General features: G+C 35.8%; 4 protein-coding genes across 6 annotated transcripts; 2 read left to right on the top strand and 2 right to left on the bottom strand.

Moving 5' to 3' along the window:
* Positions 1–1014: 1014 nt before the first annotated feature.
* LOC105967628 (5'-AMP-activated protein kinase-like protein) lies at positions 1015–4312 on the top strand. Of its 2 annotated transcripts, none has more exons than XM_088826349.1 (8): positions 1015–1847; positions 2224–2381; positions 2580–2675; positions 2768–2964; positions 3163–3305; positions 3391–3538; positions 3806–3874; positions 3957–4312. In XM_088826349.1, the coding sequence occupies exons 1-8, from the start codon at positions 1234–1236 to the stop codon at positions 4050–4052; spliced, it is 1521 nt and encodes a 506-aa protein (XP_088682475.1). In that variant the 5' UTR covers positions 1015–1233; the 3' UTR covers positions 4053–4312. The 2 variants fall into 2 exon arrangements, with proteins under 2 accessions (XP_088682475.1, XP_012847691.2); XM_012992237.2 differs by having other exon boundaries at positions 1063–1847; positions 2218–2381.
* On the bottom strand, positions 3821–6751 carry LOC105967629 (Regulator of chromosome condensation (RCC1) family protein). 2 transcript variants are annotated; one of them, XR_016034705.1, is made up of 9 exons: positions 6452–6751; positions 6211–6363; positions 5829–5987; positions 5566–5733; positions 5329–5460; positions 5146–5232; positions 4920–5006; positions 4463–4815; positions 3821–4086 (listed from the first exon to the last, which is right to left on the bottom strand). XR_016034705.1 is itself a non-coding variant. In XM_012992240.2 (8 exons), exons 1-8 carry the CDS (start codon positions 6648–6650, stop codon positions 4619–4621), a joined length of 1182 nt encoding a protein of 393 aa, XP_012847694.2. In that variant the 5' UTR covers positions 6651–6751; the 3' UTR covers positions 4262–4618. The 2 variants fall into 2 exon arrangements, 1 of the variants encoding a protein (XP_012847694.2); XM_012992240.2 differs by lacking the exon at positions 3821–4086 and having other exon boundaries at positions 4262–4815.
* Positions 6752–7398: 647 nt separating this feature from the next.
* Positions 7399–9442, top strand: LOC105967680 (uncharacterized). Its single transcript, XM_012992297.2, has 2 exons — positions 7399–8265; positions 8775–9442. The coding sequence occupies exons 1-2, from the start codon at positions 7730–7732 to the stop codon at positions 9187–9189; spliced, it is 951 nt and encodes a 316-aa protein (XP_012847751.2). The 5' UTR covers positions 7399–7729; the 3' UTR covers positions 9190–9442.
* Positions 9443–17000: 7558 nt separating this feature from the next.
* Positions 17001–18754, bottom strand: LOC105967594 (homeobox-leucine zipper protein ATHB-54). The gene is made up of 3 exons (XM_012992200.2): positions 18204–18754; positions 17694–18106; positions 17001–17470 (listed from the first exon to the last, which is right to left on the bottom strand). Exons 1-3 carry the CDS (start codon positions 18307–18309, stop codon positions 17105–17107), a joined length of 885 nt encoding a protein of 294 aa, XP_012847654.2. The 5' UTR covers positions 18310–18754; the 3' UTR covers positions 17001–17104.
* Between the last annotated feature and the right edge of the window lie 1890 nt (positions 18755–20644).

Below are 20644 nucleotides of genomic sequence, written 5' to 3'. Positions count from 1 at the left end.
ATTCTAGAAACTATTTGAATCTGATAAAACTATCGTCTTTTAAATTTGAGTGTGCAATGACTCTTTTACCCCGTTTTATGTCTAATTTATCTATAGGTTGTTCCAGTACTCTAAATAACCATCTCTCTCTTGGATTTCTCTTTCTCTATCCGATTTTTCAAATCTACAAAATCTCGATTATTATCGAAGTTTTCGTGAAATTTGTTGAACAACTCTTATTTCCAAAACCGAGAACATGCATTATTGTTTTTATTGCCTCAAATTTGAGAAATTTGAGCCAACCAAATCACACATAGACAAACAATCACAAAGAATGATTTTGTTTTCTTTCATACAGCCCTCGTCTTACTTATCCTATAATAATAAATATCTAGGGAAAAGACAAATAGTCCAAAATAATTGGAATAAATTACGTAATCCATCCATGAACGGTGTATTGTCAATTTGACTAGGTAATGTTGAAGACAATATATAATTGCGGGGTTAATTATAATTATTTAAATGAATAGTTTTTTCGTAATTTAATCTTATCTCAATGAGGAGGGAGGTAGCCAAAATTTGCCAAAATATTTATGTATTGATCCAACTCAAACATTATTCAACTAATTGACCCAAATTATATCCATTTGCACTTGTCTATTTCTGTGAAATATTTCCCTCCAAACCACAAAATGTCTATTTGATTTATGCTTATCCGCTTCTGACCATTTTACCCCCAAAATACTGGAAAAAAATTAGAGTATAACCTCGATAAATTAATTATCTCGTTTAAATAATAATTTCTTCTGATCCGAACTCAGTAAAAATCTATTAAATTATTTGCTCGATAATTTAATATTTTGCTAAATAAATAGAATTTTGCTAATATCAACTGTATTATTTAATTTATAGAGGTATAAGTGTATATGTAATTTTTTATTTTTCATTTTTCATTTTTGTAGAGTTAATTAGATGGAAGATTACGAATAAACCCCACATATTATGAATAAACGCGCTTTACTAATTAATAATAACAAAATCGCGTCGAGGGCAGAAGTAGGAATTAAGCAAGTAGACAGACGCATTAAATAAAAGTTGCGTTTCTCTGTGCCAGCACAATAGCACATTGTTCGTTGCTTCACTGCTCAAGCTCCCTCTTCATATCTTTTTGCAGTTTCTTCTTTCTCGCGTTGATTCGGTTTCTTTTTTTTTTTTTTCGATTGTCGACTAAGTGTTCGACGAAATGCCTGAACGATGCTCTCGTTCATAAGCTCTTCCTACACCCACATTCCAAACTCCCACCACGTCTTCCCGTCTTTGAACACTCCTCTCGTCCCCTCTTTGATTTTCGAGTATAACCCCAAGAAAAGGGACTACAGAGCTGCGATTTCGAGCCGGTATTTGGGTTTTACAGAAGCGAGGCGGCCGGGGAATTTTCAGAGATATCTTGGTGATTCTTGGCGTTGCTGGTGTAATCTGAGTGGAGGGGACGCGGAATTGGAGGCGGAGATAATGGATTTCATGGCGAAATCCGAGAAGCCGGCGATGTTTCCGACCAGGAAAGAGTTAATCGCCGCCGGCAGAATCGATTTGGCGGAGGCTGTTAAGAAGAGGGGCGGGTGGTTTTCGCTCGGTTGGGAAGAAGAAAATGTGGGCGATGATAATGTTGAGGAAGCCGTGGATTTTGATGTCGGGGAGTTCCGTAGGAGAGTTGAGAGCTGTAAAGAGAGTGCTTCTATGAGAGAAAAGGACGATGATTCTTTTTCTCGGGGTGACGAAGAAGATGGCTTTTCTGACGAGGTAAAATCGGAAAATGGAAATCAGGATTCTCTGCAATCGGCTGATTCGTCGTCGTTGAGTAAATCAATGTGAGGTTTTTTTTTTTTCTTAGAATCGTTAAACAATGTGCCTCGTTTACGACTGTTTTCTTCGTTTATTTGGTTTTCTTGATGTTTTCTTGAATAAGCAGACATCCATTTGTTAAAGATTATTTGTTGTTATCACTTCAAAATACCAATAAGAACACAGTACGAAATAAAAGCATATCGTTTCGTTGTAGACCCTGTTAAAATTCTACTTCGTGTTGAACAAGCCGTGCAATGGTAGGTATCGACATCGGCAGAAAACAGAAAATAATGCTACTTATGCAAAAGTTGTGAGCTTAATTTTTTTTACCTATTGTTTTGATCCAGGCTAATTAAGATTCTCGAAAACATTAACCGTTGATTTCTTTTTCAGGCTTAGGGAATTTGGTCCTGATGTAGATTCCGGGATTGAGGGTATATTGAGTAGATTGGAGAAGCACAGGAATAGCAATTTTGGAATCGATTTAGGCAAAAATGGATATGAAGCTCATGCCGAAAGTAAAGAGGAAGCAGATGCCATGCATTTAGGTGTTGCTGGTAAGTTGTTTTGCTGAAATTTTATTCTTTGGATTCAGATAGTCGAACGAAGATTAGACTCATATGGGCTTGGTAAACCAGATGAAATAAAGGGAAACTATAAGCTGTATGCGGTATACCTAGTTGCCTTAATTAGTTCATATTTCAATGTAACAGTATTCTAAAATTTGGAATTCGGTGCTTTTAATTTGTTAATAGTCAGGACTGACATTGGAGAAAATGGTAGCCCAAACGACGAACCAGAAACTTGGAGAACTTGGAGCCATAAGCGAGCAGGGCTCCAAAAGTTTGAAGGTACTTGATATTTTGCTAGTCTTTGACAAGTTTATTTTTTAGTGGTTTATTTTACTGTTATCGGTGTTGTTAAATATCTGTGAACTATGCAGCTGCTGAGATTTCTTTCGGCAAAAATGGAGTGGAAAGTGATAAAGAAATTTCTCATGATGGAATAACCGTAACCACTGAAAAACCCGCAGAGATGAATTACAATCAAATACGAGCTCGTCTTCAGCGTCTACATTCTGAACTTACAACAACTCTTCATTCCATAAGATCTAAAAGGGAGGATCACATTTCACGGGAGGTACATTGTACAGATCCATGTTTATTTGAATTTTCCCTTTCCCATTAGTTTATACCCGTCAAACAACGGCACTCTATGAATTAGTGTGTGTGTGTGTGTGTGTGTGTGTGTGTGTGTGTGTGTGTGTGTGTGTGATCAAGAATACACAACTTTTGTTTATTTAGTGGAATAATGTTAATAATAAGTGTTTTTTGTTAGGTAACTGCAAATTCTAGTGATTTGCGGAAGTTTTCTGATGCATGGGAGTTCCAAGAAAACGAGTTCATGAGAGCTAAAGAGCGATTGAGATCTATAAAAGCCAATCTAGCTGTACTCGAGGGGAAAATGGCATTAGCAATAATGTATGTGTGTCGTCTAATATATTTAATGGTATTTTTAGCTCTCATCCTCGATATTCAATCTCCTCATCTGTTTTTATTCTGTCAGTGATGCGCAAAAGCTAGTCGAAGTGAAGCAGAAACGGATAGACGGTGCCCATAAAGCTTTGCAACTTCTCAGAAGCACCTGCATAGTTTGGCCTAATTCAGCTTCCGAGGTTCTATTAGTCGGTTCTTTCGATGGATGGACAACTCAGGTTAGTTATTTTCATAATTAAGAGTTCAACAGATAAAATTCGTAACGAAGTAATTGGAGAACTATACGTCTGACCAGATTCCCGTTTATTACTATGCTATATTTCCTTGGGAGATTCGCCATTTGACCCCATTTTTTGTCTGTTGTCAAAAAATCTAAGTAGAAGTTGAGAGTGAACTAACTAATAAGGACATTGTTAAAGAATGGTTTAAATTTACGATCCTTGATTGATAATTAAATGTGTCGTTTTGCATTTGATGAATTGCAGAGGAAGATGGAGAAATCAAGAACAGGCGTCTTTTCTGTGCGCTTAATGCTGTATCCAGGGAGATACGAGGTTAGTACATAAAACCCTAATTAATCCATGTTAACTGTTTAGTTACATGCACTAATCAAAGGACTACTATAATTTCTTGCAGATCAAGTTTGTCGTTGACGGTGTTTGGAGAATTGATCCTCTGCGGCCCATCACCAAGAACCACGGGCATGAAAATAACGTTTTCGTTGTGAAATGAACGCACAATTTTGCATACAATAGGAAGAATGTTTCTGCACAGAAAAAAAGAACTATCAAGATCTCGTGATTCTTGCCTTGTATTGTAACTTGGCAATGCGAAAACCTCGACAATTCGATTATCATTAGGAAATTCTTGATTCTTGTGTATGTTTTTCGTTTGCAAGATATGTCATCCTTTCGCTCCGTAAGAGTACATTAATAGCACAGTAAAAGAGACGAAAATACTCTGAGTTAATAAAAACAGGAGTTAGGTTCAAATTGTGCATATCTAAAGAATGTGTTACAAATCAGTTTTAAATAGAAACAGAGGAAGCAGTAACAAAATTATGTTCAGTCACAAAAAACTGAGTGTGTTCCCATTCTCGTGTTTTTCTTGCATTTATCGTCCGAAAATATTTTGATTTTTACCTTATTTATGCTGTATCGTGAAAATGGTCGGGATACTGTGCTACGGCTGCAGTAATTTGCATCAGCCAATTCAAGAAAATTTCGCACGAGGCCATAATCTTGAACCGAGGCTGGTGTGTGGGTTGTAAATATTGATCAAAATGACCCTCAAATTCTCTATTTCGTTTCTCTCGTTTGAGAACAATTCCTCAAAACGAAAGAAAATCCACTGCCACAAAACACTCTACAAGCGGCGTGTTTAGTAGCCGATGTATTGCCTAAACTCACCACCTGAGGTGAAACCTGATCATCTGTACCACCTAAGCCAAGTTGACCATGTTCTCCCCAACCCCATGTCATTATTAATCCATTATCTGCAAAAAAAAAAAATATTGATTAGTTTAAAAAATATTAATATAAATAATAAATTTCAAAAGCAAAAACGAAAAAAAAAAAAAAATCGATGATTATTTCTTGCCTGTTACCAAGACAGAGTGTTCTGCTCCTGCAGCAATCTGCAGCACCTTCTTTTCGATAATCGGCATGATTTCTTCCTTCGATTTTCCTATGAAAACGGCAAATTAAAACCATTATGAATCGGAACCGGTACTGCATTTAAAAAAAAACAGGTAATTTATCGAATAAAAATAAATAAATTTATCTTGAGCCTAAGCATAGAGAAATAATTTAGATGCCAGCACTACCTGATATATAACTCAACGACGATTTTGTACGAGGATCACCTAGAGCTCCATGCCGATCACCACCAAGCATGAGCAGCTCCCTTTCATCTGCAATGAAATCATTTAAATTTTGAATTTTGAAAATACGAAATACATGTTATTTTTTATTTTTCGATTAAAAAAATAAAAATTAAGATTTCATACTTGTTAATAGTAAGGCATGGTTCCATCCTAGAGCAACCTCATCGACTGTAACAGCTGCTTCGAAAAGACGAGGAATACTTTCATCTGAAGCACAGCTAAATCCTCTTCCCCATGTGTAGAGACTTCCATCGGCTTTAACATCATTAACACTTATATTAATACGATGATTAGTACACTTCAAGAACGATTTTTTATTTATCCATTACGAAAATTGGGCTAATAAAACGGAGGTCTCACCAGTTAACGCTGCACTATGATCTCCATTTGCACTGATATTGACGATTTCAAGATTTGTCAACCCTATGGTGATCTGAGGAAGGCTAGTTGACTTTACTTTTTCGGTAGATATACCGAGTTGACCGCGTTTTCCCAATCCAAATCCGTAAACCCGATTTTCCGAATTACCTGCACCGTGCACATTTCATATTTTCGATAGTTTTGGTTCAATTTATATCTGAAATATTTCTTGGGTAAGAGTTTCGTATATTCCAGCGATTTACCTTTGAGCAAAACTAACGAATGCCGCATCCCACAAGCGACTTGCTCAACGCGCTTAGAAACAAAATACGAGACTCGGAGAGGAAGATTTTGTGATTTGTAATCACCATGACCGAGTTGACCGAACGAACCATCTCCACACGTGAATACAGCACCATTCTCTAAACAAATAGTATCATTTTCACCATCAAATATTGAGAAAGTTAAGATGCTTAAAGAAATTAAATCCTCAATCGATAAATCGACTAACACACGAAATAATTCGATATCGAAAAAATATCAACTCATTCACCATTAGAAAAATCAATTGAAGAACTTCATAATTAACAAACAATGAAGAAGAAAAAAAAAACATAATCTTGAATTAGGGGGAAAAAGAACAACCTAAGACAAAGCCAGAGTGATTCCAGCCAGCAGAAACATGAGTAACAACAGAGTCTTGAAAAGCGTTGACCAATTTGGGGTGCAGACAGTTGACCATCTCGCCGTGGCCCAATTGACCAGAAGTGCCCCTCCCCCACGTCAGCACTCTTCCACCTGCCCCCCACCCCCAAAAAATAAAATTATGAAATCCCATCAAGAAAATATACACAGAGAATGCATACGTGTATAGTAGAGATTTTACCGGAGGAGAGGGCGATGACGTGGGCGCCGCCGCAAGAGAGAGAAGTGACGAGGCCGAGAGAGGAGGAGATGGGGCGGAGGAGCTGTGGGGTGTGCTCATCTTGAAGGATCCCCGTCGCTAGCTGGCCGTCGGTGCCGGCGCCCCAGCTCCATATTTCTTGTTCGTCGTCGGATTCTTGGACTACTGCCTTTTCTTCCATTAACGTTGTTCATTCGAATGCGGCCGCAGGTTTCGTCAATGGGCTTCTGTTCTGACTGCTTGGTCCAATTATTCCCTCACCTTTTCCTTTTCCAAATTAAAATTGTTTTTTTTTTTTCGATTAAAGTTCATTAATTTATATTTTTATTTGAGCTAAGCTCCTAATACTCCTTTTAATTAATTTTTGTAAACTTTGTGGGAAAAAAAATTATTTTTAACCTTAAATAAATAAAAATGGATAATTACGGCCACTCTGAGATAAAGTTAAATTAAAAAAAAAAAAACTTTTTTATTGGGTAATTATAATCACGCGTCGACTATGAATCTTATTACACGTTCACCGACACCTCGTACGATGTTAAATTCAGTTGAATATTCTAAATTATGTGGAATATTCTCTAGTTTGCATCTATTTTACCACATTCGAGCTCCATACTTTTGAAACAAGATAATCATAACATCTTTCTCTAAGCTTGTAAATATCAGATTGTGGTGTGGTGCATATAAAAAAACTGTATTTTGACATACAAGTTACAACAAGTACAAACTAGAGAACATTCTACAGAATCTAAAAGATTCTGTTGAATTTGGGATCAAAAGAGGGAACTTGTAAGAAGATTCATAGTTGATCGAACGATTGTACTTACCTAAAGAATAGCGAATTTTTTCGTAATTTAACATTAACTCAGGAGGTGGCCGTAAATTACACAAATAAAAATAGATCCGAGTAACATCTCTGAAATTGCCCTAATTAGAAAATCCCAAGTCAACAATCCTGCAAAAATCAAGATATACAAATCCAGTAGTAGTTGGTATAAATACAATCTGTTAATCCTTGTACCTCGATTAATCCTCCCATAGATTCATTTTTGTTTCTTTTTCACTTCTAATCATCTTGTTCTTATCTTAATCTTTTCTTTGCCGCACTAATCCAGACAATCATTATTTATTAATCTCAACAAATATCCCACTGCTGCAGCACTGAACCACCAATGAACAAGAAATTGTCAGCAGAGAAAATGCCCTAATCCCAAACTCTGCTTTCTTGTTCCACCTGCACACCAAACTTCATACTCATCAATGGCGGCTTCAATTTTATTACACCCACCAACCCTTCTAACAACCTCTCAAATCAAACCCCACAAACCCTCACTCTCGGCGCAAAGAATCCACTCTTCTTCACCTCAACGCAGAAAAATCCTCGCAAATCCACAGTCTCCGCTTCGATTTCGATCTTCATTCCCCCAATTCGGATCGATGAGAGCTTCGCCACACGAGATTCTCGAAACAATCGAGCAAAAGGACGAATCTTTGTCCGGGTCGGCGGTTAAACCGGTGAAATTCCTCGCCTGGGTTCTGCTGTGGGCATCTTTGTCTCTTGGGTTCTACGCATTCTCCGGTGATGCCAGAGCCGCCGCAATCGGCGGCGCCGATTCAATTAGGGCTTCGGGCTTTGGCGTGAAGGTCGCCAACGGGCTTCGGGCCTCGGGCTGGCCCGACGAAGCTGTTGTATTTGCCTTGGCTACGCTGCCGGTGATTGAGCTACGTGGCGCTATTCCCGTTGGTTATTGGCTGCAGCTCACGCCTCTAGTGCTCACTCTCCTCTCTATTCTTGGGTCAGTCTCACATTTCTCTATTCTTCTGTGTGTGTGTGTGTGTGTGTTTTGTGTGTGTGTCTGTCTGTCTGTGTGTGTGTGTGTGTTGTGTGACTGTGTGTGTCTGTCTGTGCGTGTTTTGTGTGTGTGTTGTGTGTTTGTGTGTGTGTGTGTGTGTGTGTGTGTGTGAATTTAAATATTAGCCTAGTATATGATGTAAACTAAAGGGTGCTACAATAGCTAATCAAAACCTTATTTTCATATCCGATTACGAAGTTTGATTCGAATTCGACTCGATCACAGAAAACGTAACAAAATACGGTTTTCGACAAAATACTGTTTTCGAAGTTTCGGTGAATTGAAAATTCTTATCAATCTTGAAAGTAAATATCGCATTATGGGTCTGATTTCGCAAGTCCCCGATCACTACATTTGACACACACATGCTCACGTTTCTTTAACAATGTACGCAGTTTTCGATTTCGTTTCTAATTTTTGTCGTCTGGTAACGTTCTGTTTTGCAATGACAGGAACATGGTACCCGTACCCTTCATCGTACTATACCTGAAAAAAGTCGCAAACTTTCTCACCATAAACAACAAAACCGCCTCTCGATTTCTCAACATGTTATTCGAGAGGGCCAAACAGAAAGCGGGTCCGGTGAAAGAATTTCAGTGGCTCGGTTTAATGCTATTTGTGGCAGTGCCGTTTCCCGGTACAGGAGCTTGGACCGGAGCTTTCATAGCATCCGTATTGGATATGCCGTTTTGGTCGGCAGTTTCGGCTAATTTTGTCGGTGTGGTATTAGCTGCCCTTTTGGTAAACTTACTGGTTAACCTAGGACTCAAATATGCTGTCCTTACCGGCGTACTTTTATTTTTCATTTCCACGTTCATGTGGAGCATTCTTCGCGGTCTGAAAAATTTATCGACTGCGTCAAATTGATGCAAGTTCGGAATAAATCTAGAATCATTATTAGGTTTAATAACTGCTTTGAGCTTAATTAGTGAACACGAAAAAAGGTCGATTGCGAAAAGATTTCGTAATAAAAATTCCGTCGAGGGTTTCTTTTTAAGTTGTATTATTGTCGATTTGGTATAAAGTTTATCGGGTGTAGCATCTAACAAACCGCATCTTCTTTCGTTTTTTAGTGGATCGGTGATTCGACAGTTGTAATGAATGCATAATCGTTTGCATTGAAGGAAAATGAATTATTACATATATAATCTTGAAATATGACACCCTTTTGCAATCACGGATTGAAGATCTTGTTTTTCATTTTATTGTACAAACCCTTTAATTTTCTAGGATCCGTATCCCTTATTTCAACATGTAATATTTATCGGAAATTTTGTAATAGGGTCAAATTACGAAAATACTCTTCTTATTTGGGTGATTACAACCACCCTTCTCAACTTATGTATTGTCTAACAAAAAAACCTTATTTCAGTCGGTAGGTAAATTTGACATTGTAAGAATGAATGTGTAAGAAAATACATTATTGAAGGGTGACTGTAATTTTCCAAACAAGGAGTTTTTCGTAATATAACCTTACATCAGGGATGGATGGTCGTAATTTGCCCTTAGTAATATAAAGAAGTCAAAATTTGAATATAATTAGTGTAATCTACCATTAAAATAAGACGGGCTATGCTTCTCTCTCTATATATATATGGCACCCATTTTTGCCATAGAAAAAAACAAGAAAAAAAAAAATGATGGGAAATAATAAAATGAGGGCATCTTATGTTTTAATTTCGATTTTTGTAAGTTTTGTTGCAAGTGGAATCAGAGTGTGTGAGGGAGGAGTAGTAGATTGCACCTCAGCTCCAATACTAGACCTGGCGCCATGTGCGCCTTACATATCCGGATCCGCCAGCAAACCGACCCGCGAATGTTGTTCGGGCGCCCGATCTTGGGAAAATTTTGAACCCGGGTCTTTGTTGTGCAGATGCATGAAAACTTGGCCGGGTCGATTGCCTTATCCTCTTATTCCGAAAACAATTGCACGTCTTAAGATCGAATGTGGCCTTACCGATCGTTTTTCCGATGTTTTTTGTTGTATATTGTAAGTCATTTTTCTTCTATTATACGTTGGATGATGTAAATTTGGACTGATCAGATCGAAATTAGTACTTTCATAAATGAACATAATTAGAAATAAAAATGAAATTTTGGAGTCGGTGGAATCTGGGAATTTTATTTCAATTCCATCCCTAACTACATCTATTGTAAATTTTTTTAATGTGGTTTTATATTATTACAATATTTTGTAATATTCTGAATTACATTGTTGTTTGATACTGCAGTAATGACTCGTGCCCTTGACATGGCAAGTTGACTTAGTGCAGTGTGTGGTGGAAAACATGAGGGCCAAAAGCGAATAAACAAGAAACATGAAGGGTTTCTAGGTTAAATCTAAACTTTTGTTGTTTGTAGGCGATCTTGTGTTGATGAACAGTAAAAATCTATCGATTTATTTCACAAGGTGTAGAATAAAATTGACCAACCTCTCTCACTCTCTCTCTCCTTTTAATAAATAAAATTGACTCATTAATGGTTTTAAACTTGACGGATCAGAGATATACCAAGGTGCATTCAGTGCGGTGGTATCGACCAAAAGAGAGAAGAAAAATCAGAAATTAGGATTTGAAAGAGTCGAATGAATGGCGTTGATCAAATAGATGAAAATCAACGGTCAAAATTGAAGTTCTAAATCTAGACTAATTACATGGGCCTTTTTATACTATAGAGCCTGTTTTCGGGCCGTCATAGAGAAAATTAGATTAATGGGCTGAATATAAAACTCATTGGGCCCAAAATCAAACAACGTGCAATATGAATGCATGCATGAGCCTGACATCCTATCTAAATTAGTACGTACTAATGGACAAATCAAACCCTAATTGTAAAAGATTATATATATATATATATATATATATATATATATATATATATATATATATATATATATATATATATATTCTTTTTCCTATTCCTTCATTCAAATATAATAAAAAGAAATAAAATCGTACTTCGATGCTAAAATTCATAATTACATCTTCAGATCGAAAAAGCTACTATATATCTTCATAATTAAGAAATAAAATATTGAAAAAGATTCTAATATTTCGTATTTAGGTAGCTAAATCACATAAATCTTGAAATATTCCCACTAATCTCTTCTCAAAACCCATATAAATTTCAAGCTTCCATATTAATTACTTCAACAAAATATTATATATATCCCTACAAAAAGCAAAGCTTTAGTAACTAAGAACAAAACAAAGCAAAAATTAAAAACGAAAATGGCGAAAACTACGATAAGTTTAGTTTTTTGTCTATTAGGTTTGATACTTTTAGGTTTAGCTCCGAGCGGAAAGTGCGATTGCTTAGCAGCTCCGGTAGAAGCACTAACGCCGTGTGGGGCCTACATAGCAGGGTCCGATAACAAGCCGACACGTGGATGCTGTACGGGTGCTGCAGCTTGGGATCATTATTGGGACGAGAGTATGTGCAGATGCTACCAAAATTCACCGGGCAGGCTACAGTTCAAACTCAACCGAGATAAAATGCTATCTCTTCAAACTGAATGCGGGCTTTCTCCTCGCTTTACCGCTATCGTTCGTTGTCTGTTCGGGCCCTAGATTATATTTAAAATTTATTAGGGTTTCTAGGTGTTACTTTTTTTTTTTTGGAATTTCCAGTGCAATATTTATTTTTGACACTTCTATAAATCTAAATTATTAATTACTTATTTGCAGTTTTCAATTGTTTTTTTTTTTGTTTTTTTGTTTTTTTTTGCTTTTTTTTGCATGGTACTGAAATACAACGTCTTACGTACTGAATTTGCTGCAGTATATATAATCCGCCGTGTTTCTTTTGCATTAGATCTAGAATAATATGATGAAATTATAGGATAGAAGATCCTGTTAATTTGTAATTAATTCTCTTGCCGAAATTTGGGAAATTAGATGATACATCTGATTATTTACACTATGTACTAAATAAAATTTAATATTGAAATTATTATGATATTTCTTTTTCTAGTGATAATATATATGGCTAGTAGCATGAATTCCTTCACATTATATATGTTTTCATACGAAATAAATTTAACAAAATCGATCGAATCTTTAGCATTTAGGTAAGCAAATTAATCACATAATCTTATTTGTAATTCGCTGGTCGAATTTAACCTCGACCCGATACAAATTTTCAGTATTCATATTATTTATTTCAATACAATATAAGAAATATGTAATCTTCGAATTACATATTGAATATTCTCCAATATATATATGGCACCAACTTGTGCCATACAATAACCAAATTAAACTTAAAAAATAAATAAAAATAAAAAATAAACAAATGGCAAAGATTATGAGTAGGTTACTCGTTAGTGTTTTCGGTTTGATGGTCCTTTTAAGTTTTTGTCTCAACGTGTGCGAGTCGTTAGATTGCTCCGTAGTGAATATAGAAAGCTTGGTCCCGTGTGGACCTTTTGTAGCTGGGTCGGACAACAAACCGACCCGCCGGTGTTGTTCGGGTGCTCAAGCTTGGGAAAGTTACTCGGTCGATGATGTATGCAGATGCTACAAAGAATCGCCGGGCCGACTTCTTTTTAAACTTAATCCGAAACAAATGAATGCGCTTCGGATCGAGTGTGGCCTTTCTGACCACTTTGCTAATATTGTTACCTGTCTCTTCAGTTAGGGTTCTACATATTATTAATCTGGAATATGTACTAAATAAATTTAAGATATTATTAATTTTCTAAATTTTTTTAATAACTAATGAATAAGATTTTTCAAATTTTCAGCATTGAGTTAGGCATCAAATCAAATAAATCTTGAACTATATACATCACTATATGGTATGTACTGCAACAATGGATTGTAATACGATGTAATATGTAATCCGACATCGACGATAAAATAAAATACAAGAAATACGTAATTGTTTTGTTGAAGTATATACTTATTAAAAGTGTTTAAGAGACACAATGAGAAGTGTGCATAATTTCGTAAAATTAATGTGGGATTTAGCATTTTAATTTCAATATGTAGAATAATTACAGAAGAGAGATATTCTACAAAATAAGAAAAATATATTTACAATATATCTACAACTAAATCAATGGGAAATTAAGAATCCAAATTGATTTTCTCTAGAATCATGGAGAAATCTTCAATTCTCCCTTATCGCTTATTTTCTCCTATATATATATGGCACCAATTTATTTCATACAAGAACCAAAATTAAATTTAGAAAAAAGAAAATAAAAATAAAAAATGGCAAAGAGGTTAATTGTTAATGTTTTGGGTTTGATGGTCCTTCTAGGGGTATTTTCCAGTGTGTGCGAGTCCTTGGAATGTTCCCAAGTTCCTATAGATAGCATAATCCCATGTGGAGCTTTCATAGCCGGGTCGGACAACGTACCGACCCGCGGATGTTGTTCGGGTGCCCAAGTTTGGGAAAGTTACAAGGCGGAGGATATATGCAGATGCTACAAAGAATCTCCCGACAGAACTCTTTTTAAACTAAACCAGAAACAAATGAACGCGCTTCGGATCCAATGTGGCCTTTCTACGCATTTCGCTCACATTGTTCGTTGCTTGTTCACGACTCCGATATAATAATTTTCTTATCTTGATTATGTCTTTAATTTGTTTCAAATTTATTTTTGAAGATTAAGAGGATAAAATATATCTATATCTTTATTCATGATAATTCACAAACCACGAAAGGATTGCTCGAGTGGTATTAGGTACGGACATTGCCCTAACTATTGGAGATATACTCTAAATATTTTTATCCATTTACTGAATAATATTTTTCATTCTGAATTCCGGAATTCATCCAATTTTCTGATTTGCGAGTATTTTAAAATCGGAATACAAACATATTCCGATATCCAATATCCAATATCCTATTTGAATATATGAACATATTTCTGAATATACTATTTTTTTTTCAAAATTACACTTATCATATCAATATTACAACGTATTTTGTAACGTTGATTGGAAATATCGGATTACATCAATACCACTTCGATGTCTTTAAATCTTAGACAAGTATTTTCTCATTCTACCATTCAAAATTTTGAAATTCGTTCTTCAATTTCAGGAATTATTAACTTTAATCTGATACGTCCGATTTCCACCCTAAACGGCCACAAACAAGTTGCATGGAAGATATTAGGAGATAGATAGATACACATATGTGTATATGTATCTGCAAATTATTCAACATTCATATCATGATACTGTGTGAATGTCCCTATGACGTCATGACTGCGGACCGCACGTGGACTGTTGGGGATCCGATGACAGTGAATGTAACATATGTGACATTTAAAAAATTCCAAGTGGCTATTATTATATATTAGTATTAGAATTTTGTCACGACCCATTTGATTTAATTAATTAGTATAATATTTAAGCATTGAGAAACAAAATTATTTATTGGTTTTATTAATTTTAGCTGGTCAAGATTTTTTATATTATTTTCGGTTGTTTAATTTTTAATTCAATTTTTTTAAGGTTAAAACAAAAAGAAAAAAATTAAATCTTTAATTTAATTGATGTGTCGAAGAAAAAATTAAAACAAAAGGTAAGGGCCCAATTGCAATTTCACTAGTGACTAAGTCCAAAAGTATTGGGCCCCCATGAAAAATTGAAACTGACTCCTCCATGAATTTATATTCTTATCTTTATCTCCATTAGATAGTGAGATGTGGGGCCCATGATTTGATAAACCGTAGGATGCCCGCCACGTTGCAGGTCCAGACACCACAGATGGGGCCCACCTGTCCGTGGTGTCAGATTCGCATGGTTGCCTTGCCTGCCATGTTTGACGTAGAATTGCTTTTACGAGACCACGTGTATACTGAAAGTGCCACGCGGCCGTATCCGATTGGATTTGATTTAAATATCGTATTATACTGGTGTTGGATTTCGTGGTGCTGTACATTGCTGACAATTTCTTGTAATGAAAAGATATTTTTGGAGTGATGGCTTATATTTTGGTATGGGTAAAGGTATTTAATGAATTGAATTTTAATCTTTAGAAATGATTAATCAAATTTAGACGTTTTTAGGGAAAATTAGATTAGTATGAACTCTTACTTAGCAAATTTATGTAGTAAGGGGACCCCTTTTTAATTTGAGATAGTTCATTTGTTTGTTATACTAACTAATTAATATATAAACTTTTTTTTGAAAAAAATAATTAATATATAAACTATCAATACTATCTTTAATAACTTATAAGTCGCATCCATTACGCTCATCCGCCTTTCCCACCTTTTGTTTGTGACCCGGTTGAGAGGAACAAAGTGGCAGTGTCGTCGGGTGGTTGGATTCCGATGTCGCTCTGTGATGACAGCGCTGGCGGAGGACAGTCATTTTAGTATGCGGGATGCCATAAATTCATAATTGATTTATTATAGTCAACTATGGCTATATGGTTGATTAACATAAACCAACTGTAAAATTCATAGTCAATTAACGTAAAATATAAACCACAAAATTTTCGAAGTTGCTGTGCATTTTGCCACCATATGGCGGTGGTGCCCTAGATCGGTCGACGATTTTGTAATAATTTGATTTTTCAGACACCAAAATCCAAAGAAAGTTCTTACAACCTCAAAGATACTAAAATTGTCATAAAAAAATATGAATCTAGAAGTTACAGAAAAACTAAACTTAGACTCCTAATATTAATTATATTATCCTTAACCAAATCATTAGGAATATATATCACAACTTTATTATATAGTTGAGTTACTTTTAGAGGGAATCCAGAGATAGGTTGACACGTATAATACTCAATTTTATAGGCATGATATTCATGTCACATTTTGATAGTGATATAATACAATTCACACTTTATTTAACAATTTTAAATTAAGAGGACAAAAACATATATCAGCATCAATAGTAACCCAAATTCAGCTAAAATTCATGTCATACGGAAAAACGTTGTAGTGAACCCTTTCCAATAAATTATTGACTTTTGAGGCTACCATCCCAATTTTTCTTCTCATTAATTCTTATTATTTAAATTGTATAGTGTATAGTTGCATTTGTTTAAAATTTATCGTAGAGATTAAAATGTATTAATTTGCAAAGTTAGGGGATGTGGCTAGTCGTAGTCAAAGATGATTGCAGTTTCTCTGCTAAGATGTTCAAGAGGGAGTCCAAAAGGGGAATTTTATATTACCCAAAATTCAGTTAACATTAGCCAGTTGGTTCGAGTTCAACCAATGTTGTCAGAATTCGACCGGCTATGAAATCGGACGACCATTTGAATCATGATTCTATAAAGTTGATCTGGTTCCACCCAATTTTTAATATTTTAATATTTTTCGATTGGATGGAACCAACGAAACTCATCCAATTTTTTTTTACCATATTTCTTTTGCTTACGATTTTCATTTCTGATTCCTTGGTCTCCAAATCCCGCAATCGGCCATTCCTGGTCGACTTTCCCATAACCATATCGGGCAAACCTTCGAGGTTTGAGATGTTTTTACCGAAAATCGGGTTCTTTGACCGATTCATCAGCTCTCGTGTTTTAACCAATTGAACCCAATTTTAGTCATTTGATTTCGATTTTCACTTTTTCTAGTTTTAGAGATCAGACCGGACCGCCTCGTCGTCGGGTCACGGTCGAACTGCTCCGGCCAGTTCGGTCCAGTTCTAATAACATTGGCTTCAACAATTCAATAAATTTTAAACAAAAAACACTAAAAAAGCCTTCCATTATTGTTATTGATACCTCAACAAGTATTTACAAAGCATAAAAACAACATTTTTTTCCAAATACATAAAACCCAAAGAATCAACCCAACTCAATACTGCCATAACCATGTCCCTTGATGCTGAACAGGAAACCCTAAATTCCCCGAATTCGGTTGCAGATCGTGATCGTCGCCGCACCATTCCTCGCCTTCAATCTTCGGCACAAGCCCGCTGACGCCATCTTCTTCTTCCTCCTGCGAAAACTCCCCCGAACCCTCCACCTCAAAAACACGCGACGAGTAATCCGCACCACCCTCCATCAACGTATTGTAATGCGAGCTCTCCGAATCGAAAACGTCGCTCTTCGCCGAATTACTCGCCGCATCCATATTCTTCGGTAGCAAATCCAACGGAGCAACAACGGGTTCACTCAGCACTTTCTCTCTCATCACCAATTTCTCTGTCAGCAAATCAACCTGTTAAAATGGTCAAAGAAGAAAGTAAGAAAACCGGCCATCGATCAATTAATAACCTCGCTTAAATTAATAATAGTTTCTTCTGATCCCAACTCGGTATTAACCTACCAAATTATTAATTCAGTTCATATAATTTAATATTTCGCTAAATTAATAGAATTTTGTTCGTCTCGACTCTATTAATTTATATACTGAACTGCTAATTAATATACGAGTTCTTGACCTCTGCTTTCATGGCTTCGTTCTGTTTGAAGAGGGTGTCGTAATCTTCCTTAAGTTTGTCGTAACTGGCTTTCAACGAGCCGTATTCTCTTTCAAGAACCTTGGTTTTGGATCGAGCACGTCGGTTTTGGAACCAGATAGCCACTTGTCTCGGCTGCAAGCCGAGCTGCTTAGCCAGCTGGGTTTTCCTGTCTGGCTCCAGCTTGTTCTCCACATCGAAGCTTTTCTCGAGAAACAGAACTTGCTCCGGCATGAGCCGCCGCTTCTTCCCCGCCGGCTTGTGGAAGCCGCTATACTCATCCTCGTACGACACCTCGTCGTCGTCGTTGAATCTTTCCGATTTGCAGATGTCGAAGAACGGCCTTTCTCTCTCGGTGTTCTTCTCGTCTTCGAAGTTCACCATTGATGAAGAGCCTTCAGCAAAAAAAAAAAAAAAAAAAACAGAGCAATCATTAAATAAACAGAGAAATCATTAAACAAATAAAAAAAAATAAAAAAAAAAAATAAATACCATGAAACGAAGGGGAGGAATTTGGAGCCCAGAGAGAATCAAGAATTTCATTCTTTGCGAAGACGGTTGACACGTGGGAATCTTCATAAACGCCGTCAACCTCCATTATTTTTTTTTATTTTTTTTTATTTTTTATTATTTTGCAGAAGAAGATTGGATTTCGAGAGGGTTTAGCATTGTGTTGATTTGGTGAAGACCCATCATCGCTTAACAGAGGGAGGAAGCTGAGGATTAGAGATTGGCTGGCGATTTGATTTGATTTTCAGTGAAGAAAACTATGCAGAGGAGAGAGAGAGAGAGGAGAGAGAGAGAGAGAGGGAGGGAGGGAGGAGCTTGAAACGTGAAAGCTTGGTGTGGGGGATTATAACAAAGCTATGTTTACTTGCTGGACTGGAACTCGTGGGTGTTGAATTACTATTCTACCCTTGGTGTTTTCTATTAAGGAAATGACAAACATTCTTGATTTTATCCATTTCTTTTCTTTTTTTTAATAGGTTGAAATCACACTGATGGAATTGGAATCAAGTTATTAACACATTTGTTTAAAATAATTGTGAAATAGAAAACAACATATTTAAAACCTTGGAAATCTGGAATTTTTTTAATCTAAGTCGACGATTATTTGGAGATTCTATTTTTTTCTATTCACTTGTCGTGTAAAATAAATAGAAATATTGACACTTTAAGGGTCCATTTGGATGGAGGGATTTGGGGAATGGATTTGAAATGACTCCAATTTTGGAGTCATTTGAAATCCATCACTATTGCTCCAAAATCAACTAAAAAGGAGGGGTGGGGATTTGAAATCCATCTCCAAATCCCTCCATCCAAACAAGTCCGAGGGATTTGTTATTATGGATTTGAAATCCCTCCATCCAAATGCACCATAAATGTAATTTGTGAAAAAAATATTAATAAGAAATTAAAAGTGGTTCAAAATTGAAAAAAAGAATTCATATTTTTTATGAAGCAAATAAAAAAATCATAATCTTTGAAATTCCATATAAAAATAAATTATTGTTTCAAATTCAGGAACTTTTGAACATTTAATTTATGGAAGTCGGAAAATTATTAGAATTTTCCACCCGTACACATATTTCTCGTCTGTAGTTTTATAGATGTGTCGGTTGTTTGTGACTAATTGATTTCGAAACTATATAAATTCAATGAATAAACATACACTCTTGTATAAAAACTTGCAAATCATATGAGCGTAAACCAGACTAAGCTAATAATGTGTTACAAGTTTGACCTACCGATCGTTATCAATGATTCAAACTAGGGTCAATTCACACAAACTCTTTTGCTCCAACTACCACATTTTTTCTTACAGACCAAAAAACAAAGCTTTTATTTGTAGGATGTAAAGTTCACAAGTGGCAAAAAATGGCTGGGAAAATATCTTGCAACCTGCAAATCCTCCAAAGGCTTGTCTTGGTCATATTTGGATTAGGTGTCCTCATCCAATGATGCACATTTTTTTTTTCATTCAACTTTCCCTTTTTTTCCTCTCTAACACAATTTTCATTATTATTATTTTTACATTTTCCTTTCCAAATTTTAATAATTATTCATTTTTAATAGAATAAACTAATTGTTGCTGCAAGAAATAAATTAAAAAAAAAAAAGAACTATTGTAAGAATGTTGGAGTTGGCCTGCCTCTACACGACAATCTTATCATGTATGACGGATTCAGTCTCGAAATAATATTTGAACCAAGTTTAATAACGCCGTAATTTCTTACTCCACCAATTAGTCTGGTCTTTAAAATGCAAAATATAATATGTAAATGAAATCCAAATTAAGTTATTATCTTAACTAAAATATTTGCAAGTGAAAATAAAGGAATGTAATAGAGGGGTAGTTTGGTAAAATGAGAAATGAAAGAGAAATAACAGGGAGAGAAGGAGACGGAAGAGAACAAAAGGGTGTCCAATCAATCAACATCTTTAGGCAGCTCTTGAATTTAGGGCTACTTTGTGACTCAGAGCTCTTACCCCACACAATTGCCAACCACCCCCTACCCCACACCCCCCCACCCTAGGGGCCACCCCCTCCCAGCTACAGTGACAAGTCCAATTCTTAGAAATTGAGCCTCATTTAAATTTGTGTACGCAATTGATTTACATCATAATGTGAAATGGCGAATTTTTTTTGGTATGATTTAATAAGTTTTCAACTCTATTTTAACTATTTTCACAAAAGTGTACATTGGATGAAATATACTTTTAACTTTGGGAAAATAAGATTATTTGGTATCCAATCCAAATGTGATGGTTGTTATGTATTCGAGAAATAATCTCCTCATAATACAAATGTTATCAGATTCGACCGCGACCCACCATGAAAACGGGCTGACCTGACCCGTTAGTCGAAAAAAATGAAAATTTTGAGCAAACTGCATGAAACGCGGTCGAATGGGATAGAACCCGAAAACCGG

This window comes from Erythranthe guttata, chromosome 12 (assembly GCF_056151865.1).
Source record: "Erythranthe guttata isolate IM_541 chromosome 12, IM_541, whole genome shotgun sequence".
Classification (NCBI taxonomy): Eukaryota; Viridiplantae; Streptophyta; class Magnoliopsida; order Lamiales; family Phrymaceae; genus Erythranthe; species Erythranthe guttata.
This window is presented reverse-complemented; position numbering and strand designations above follow the sequence as displayed.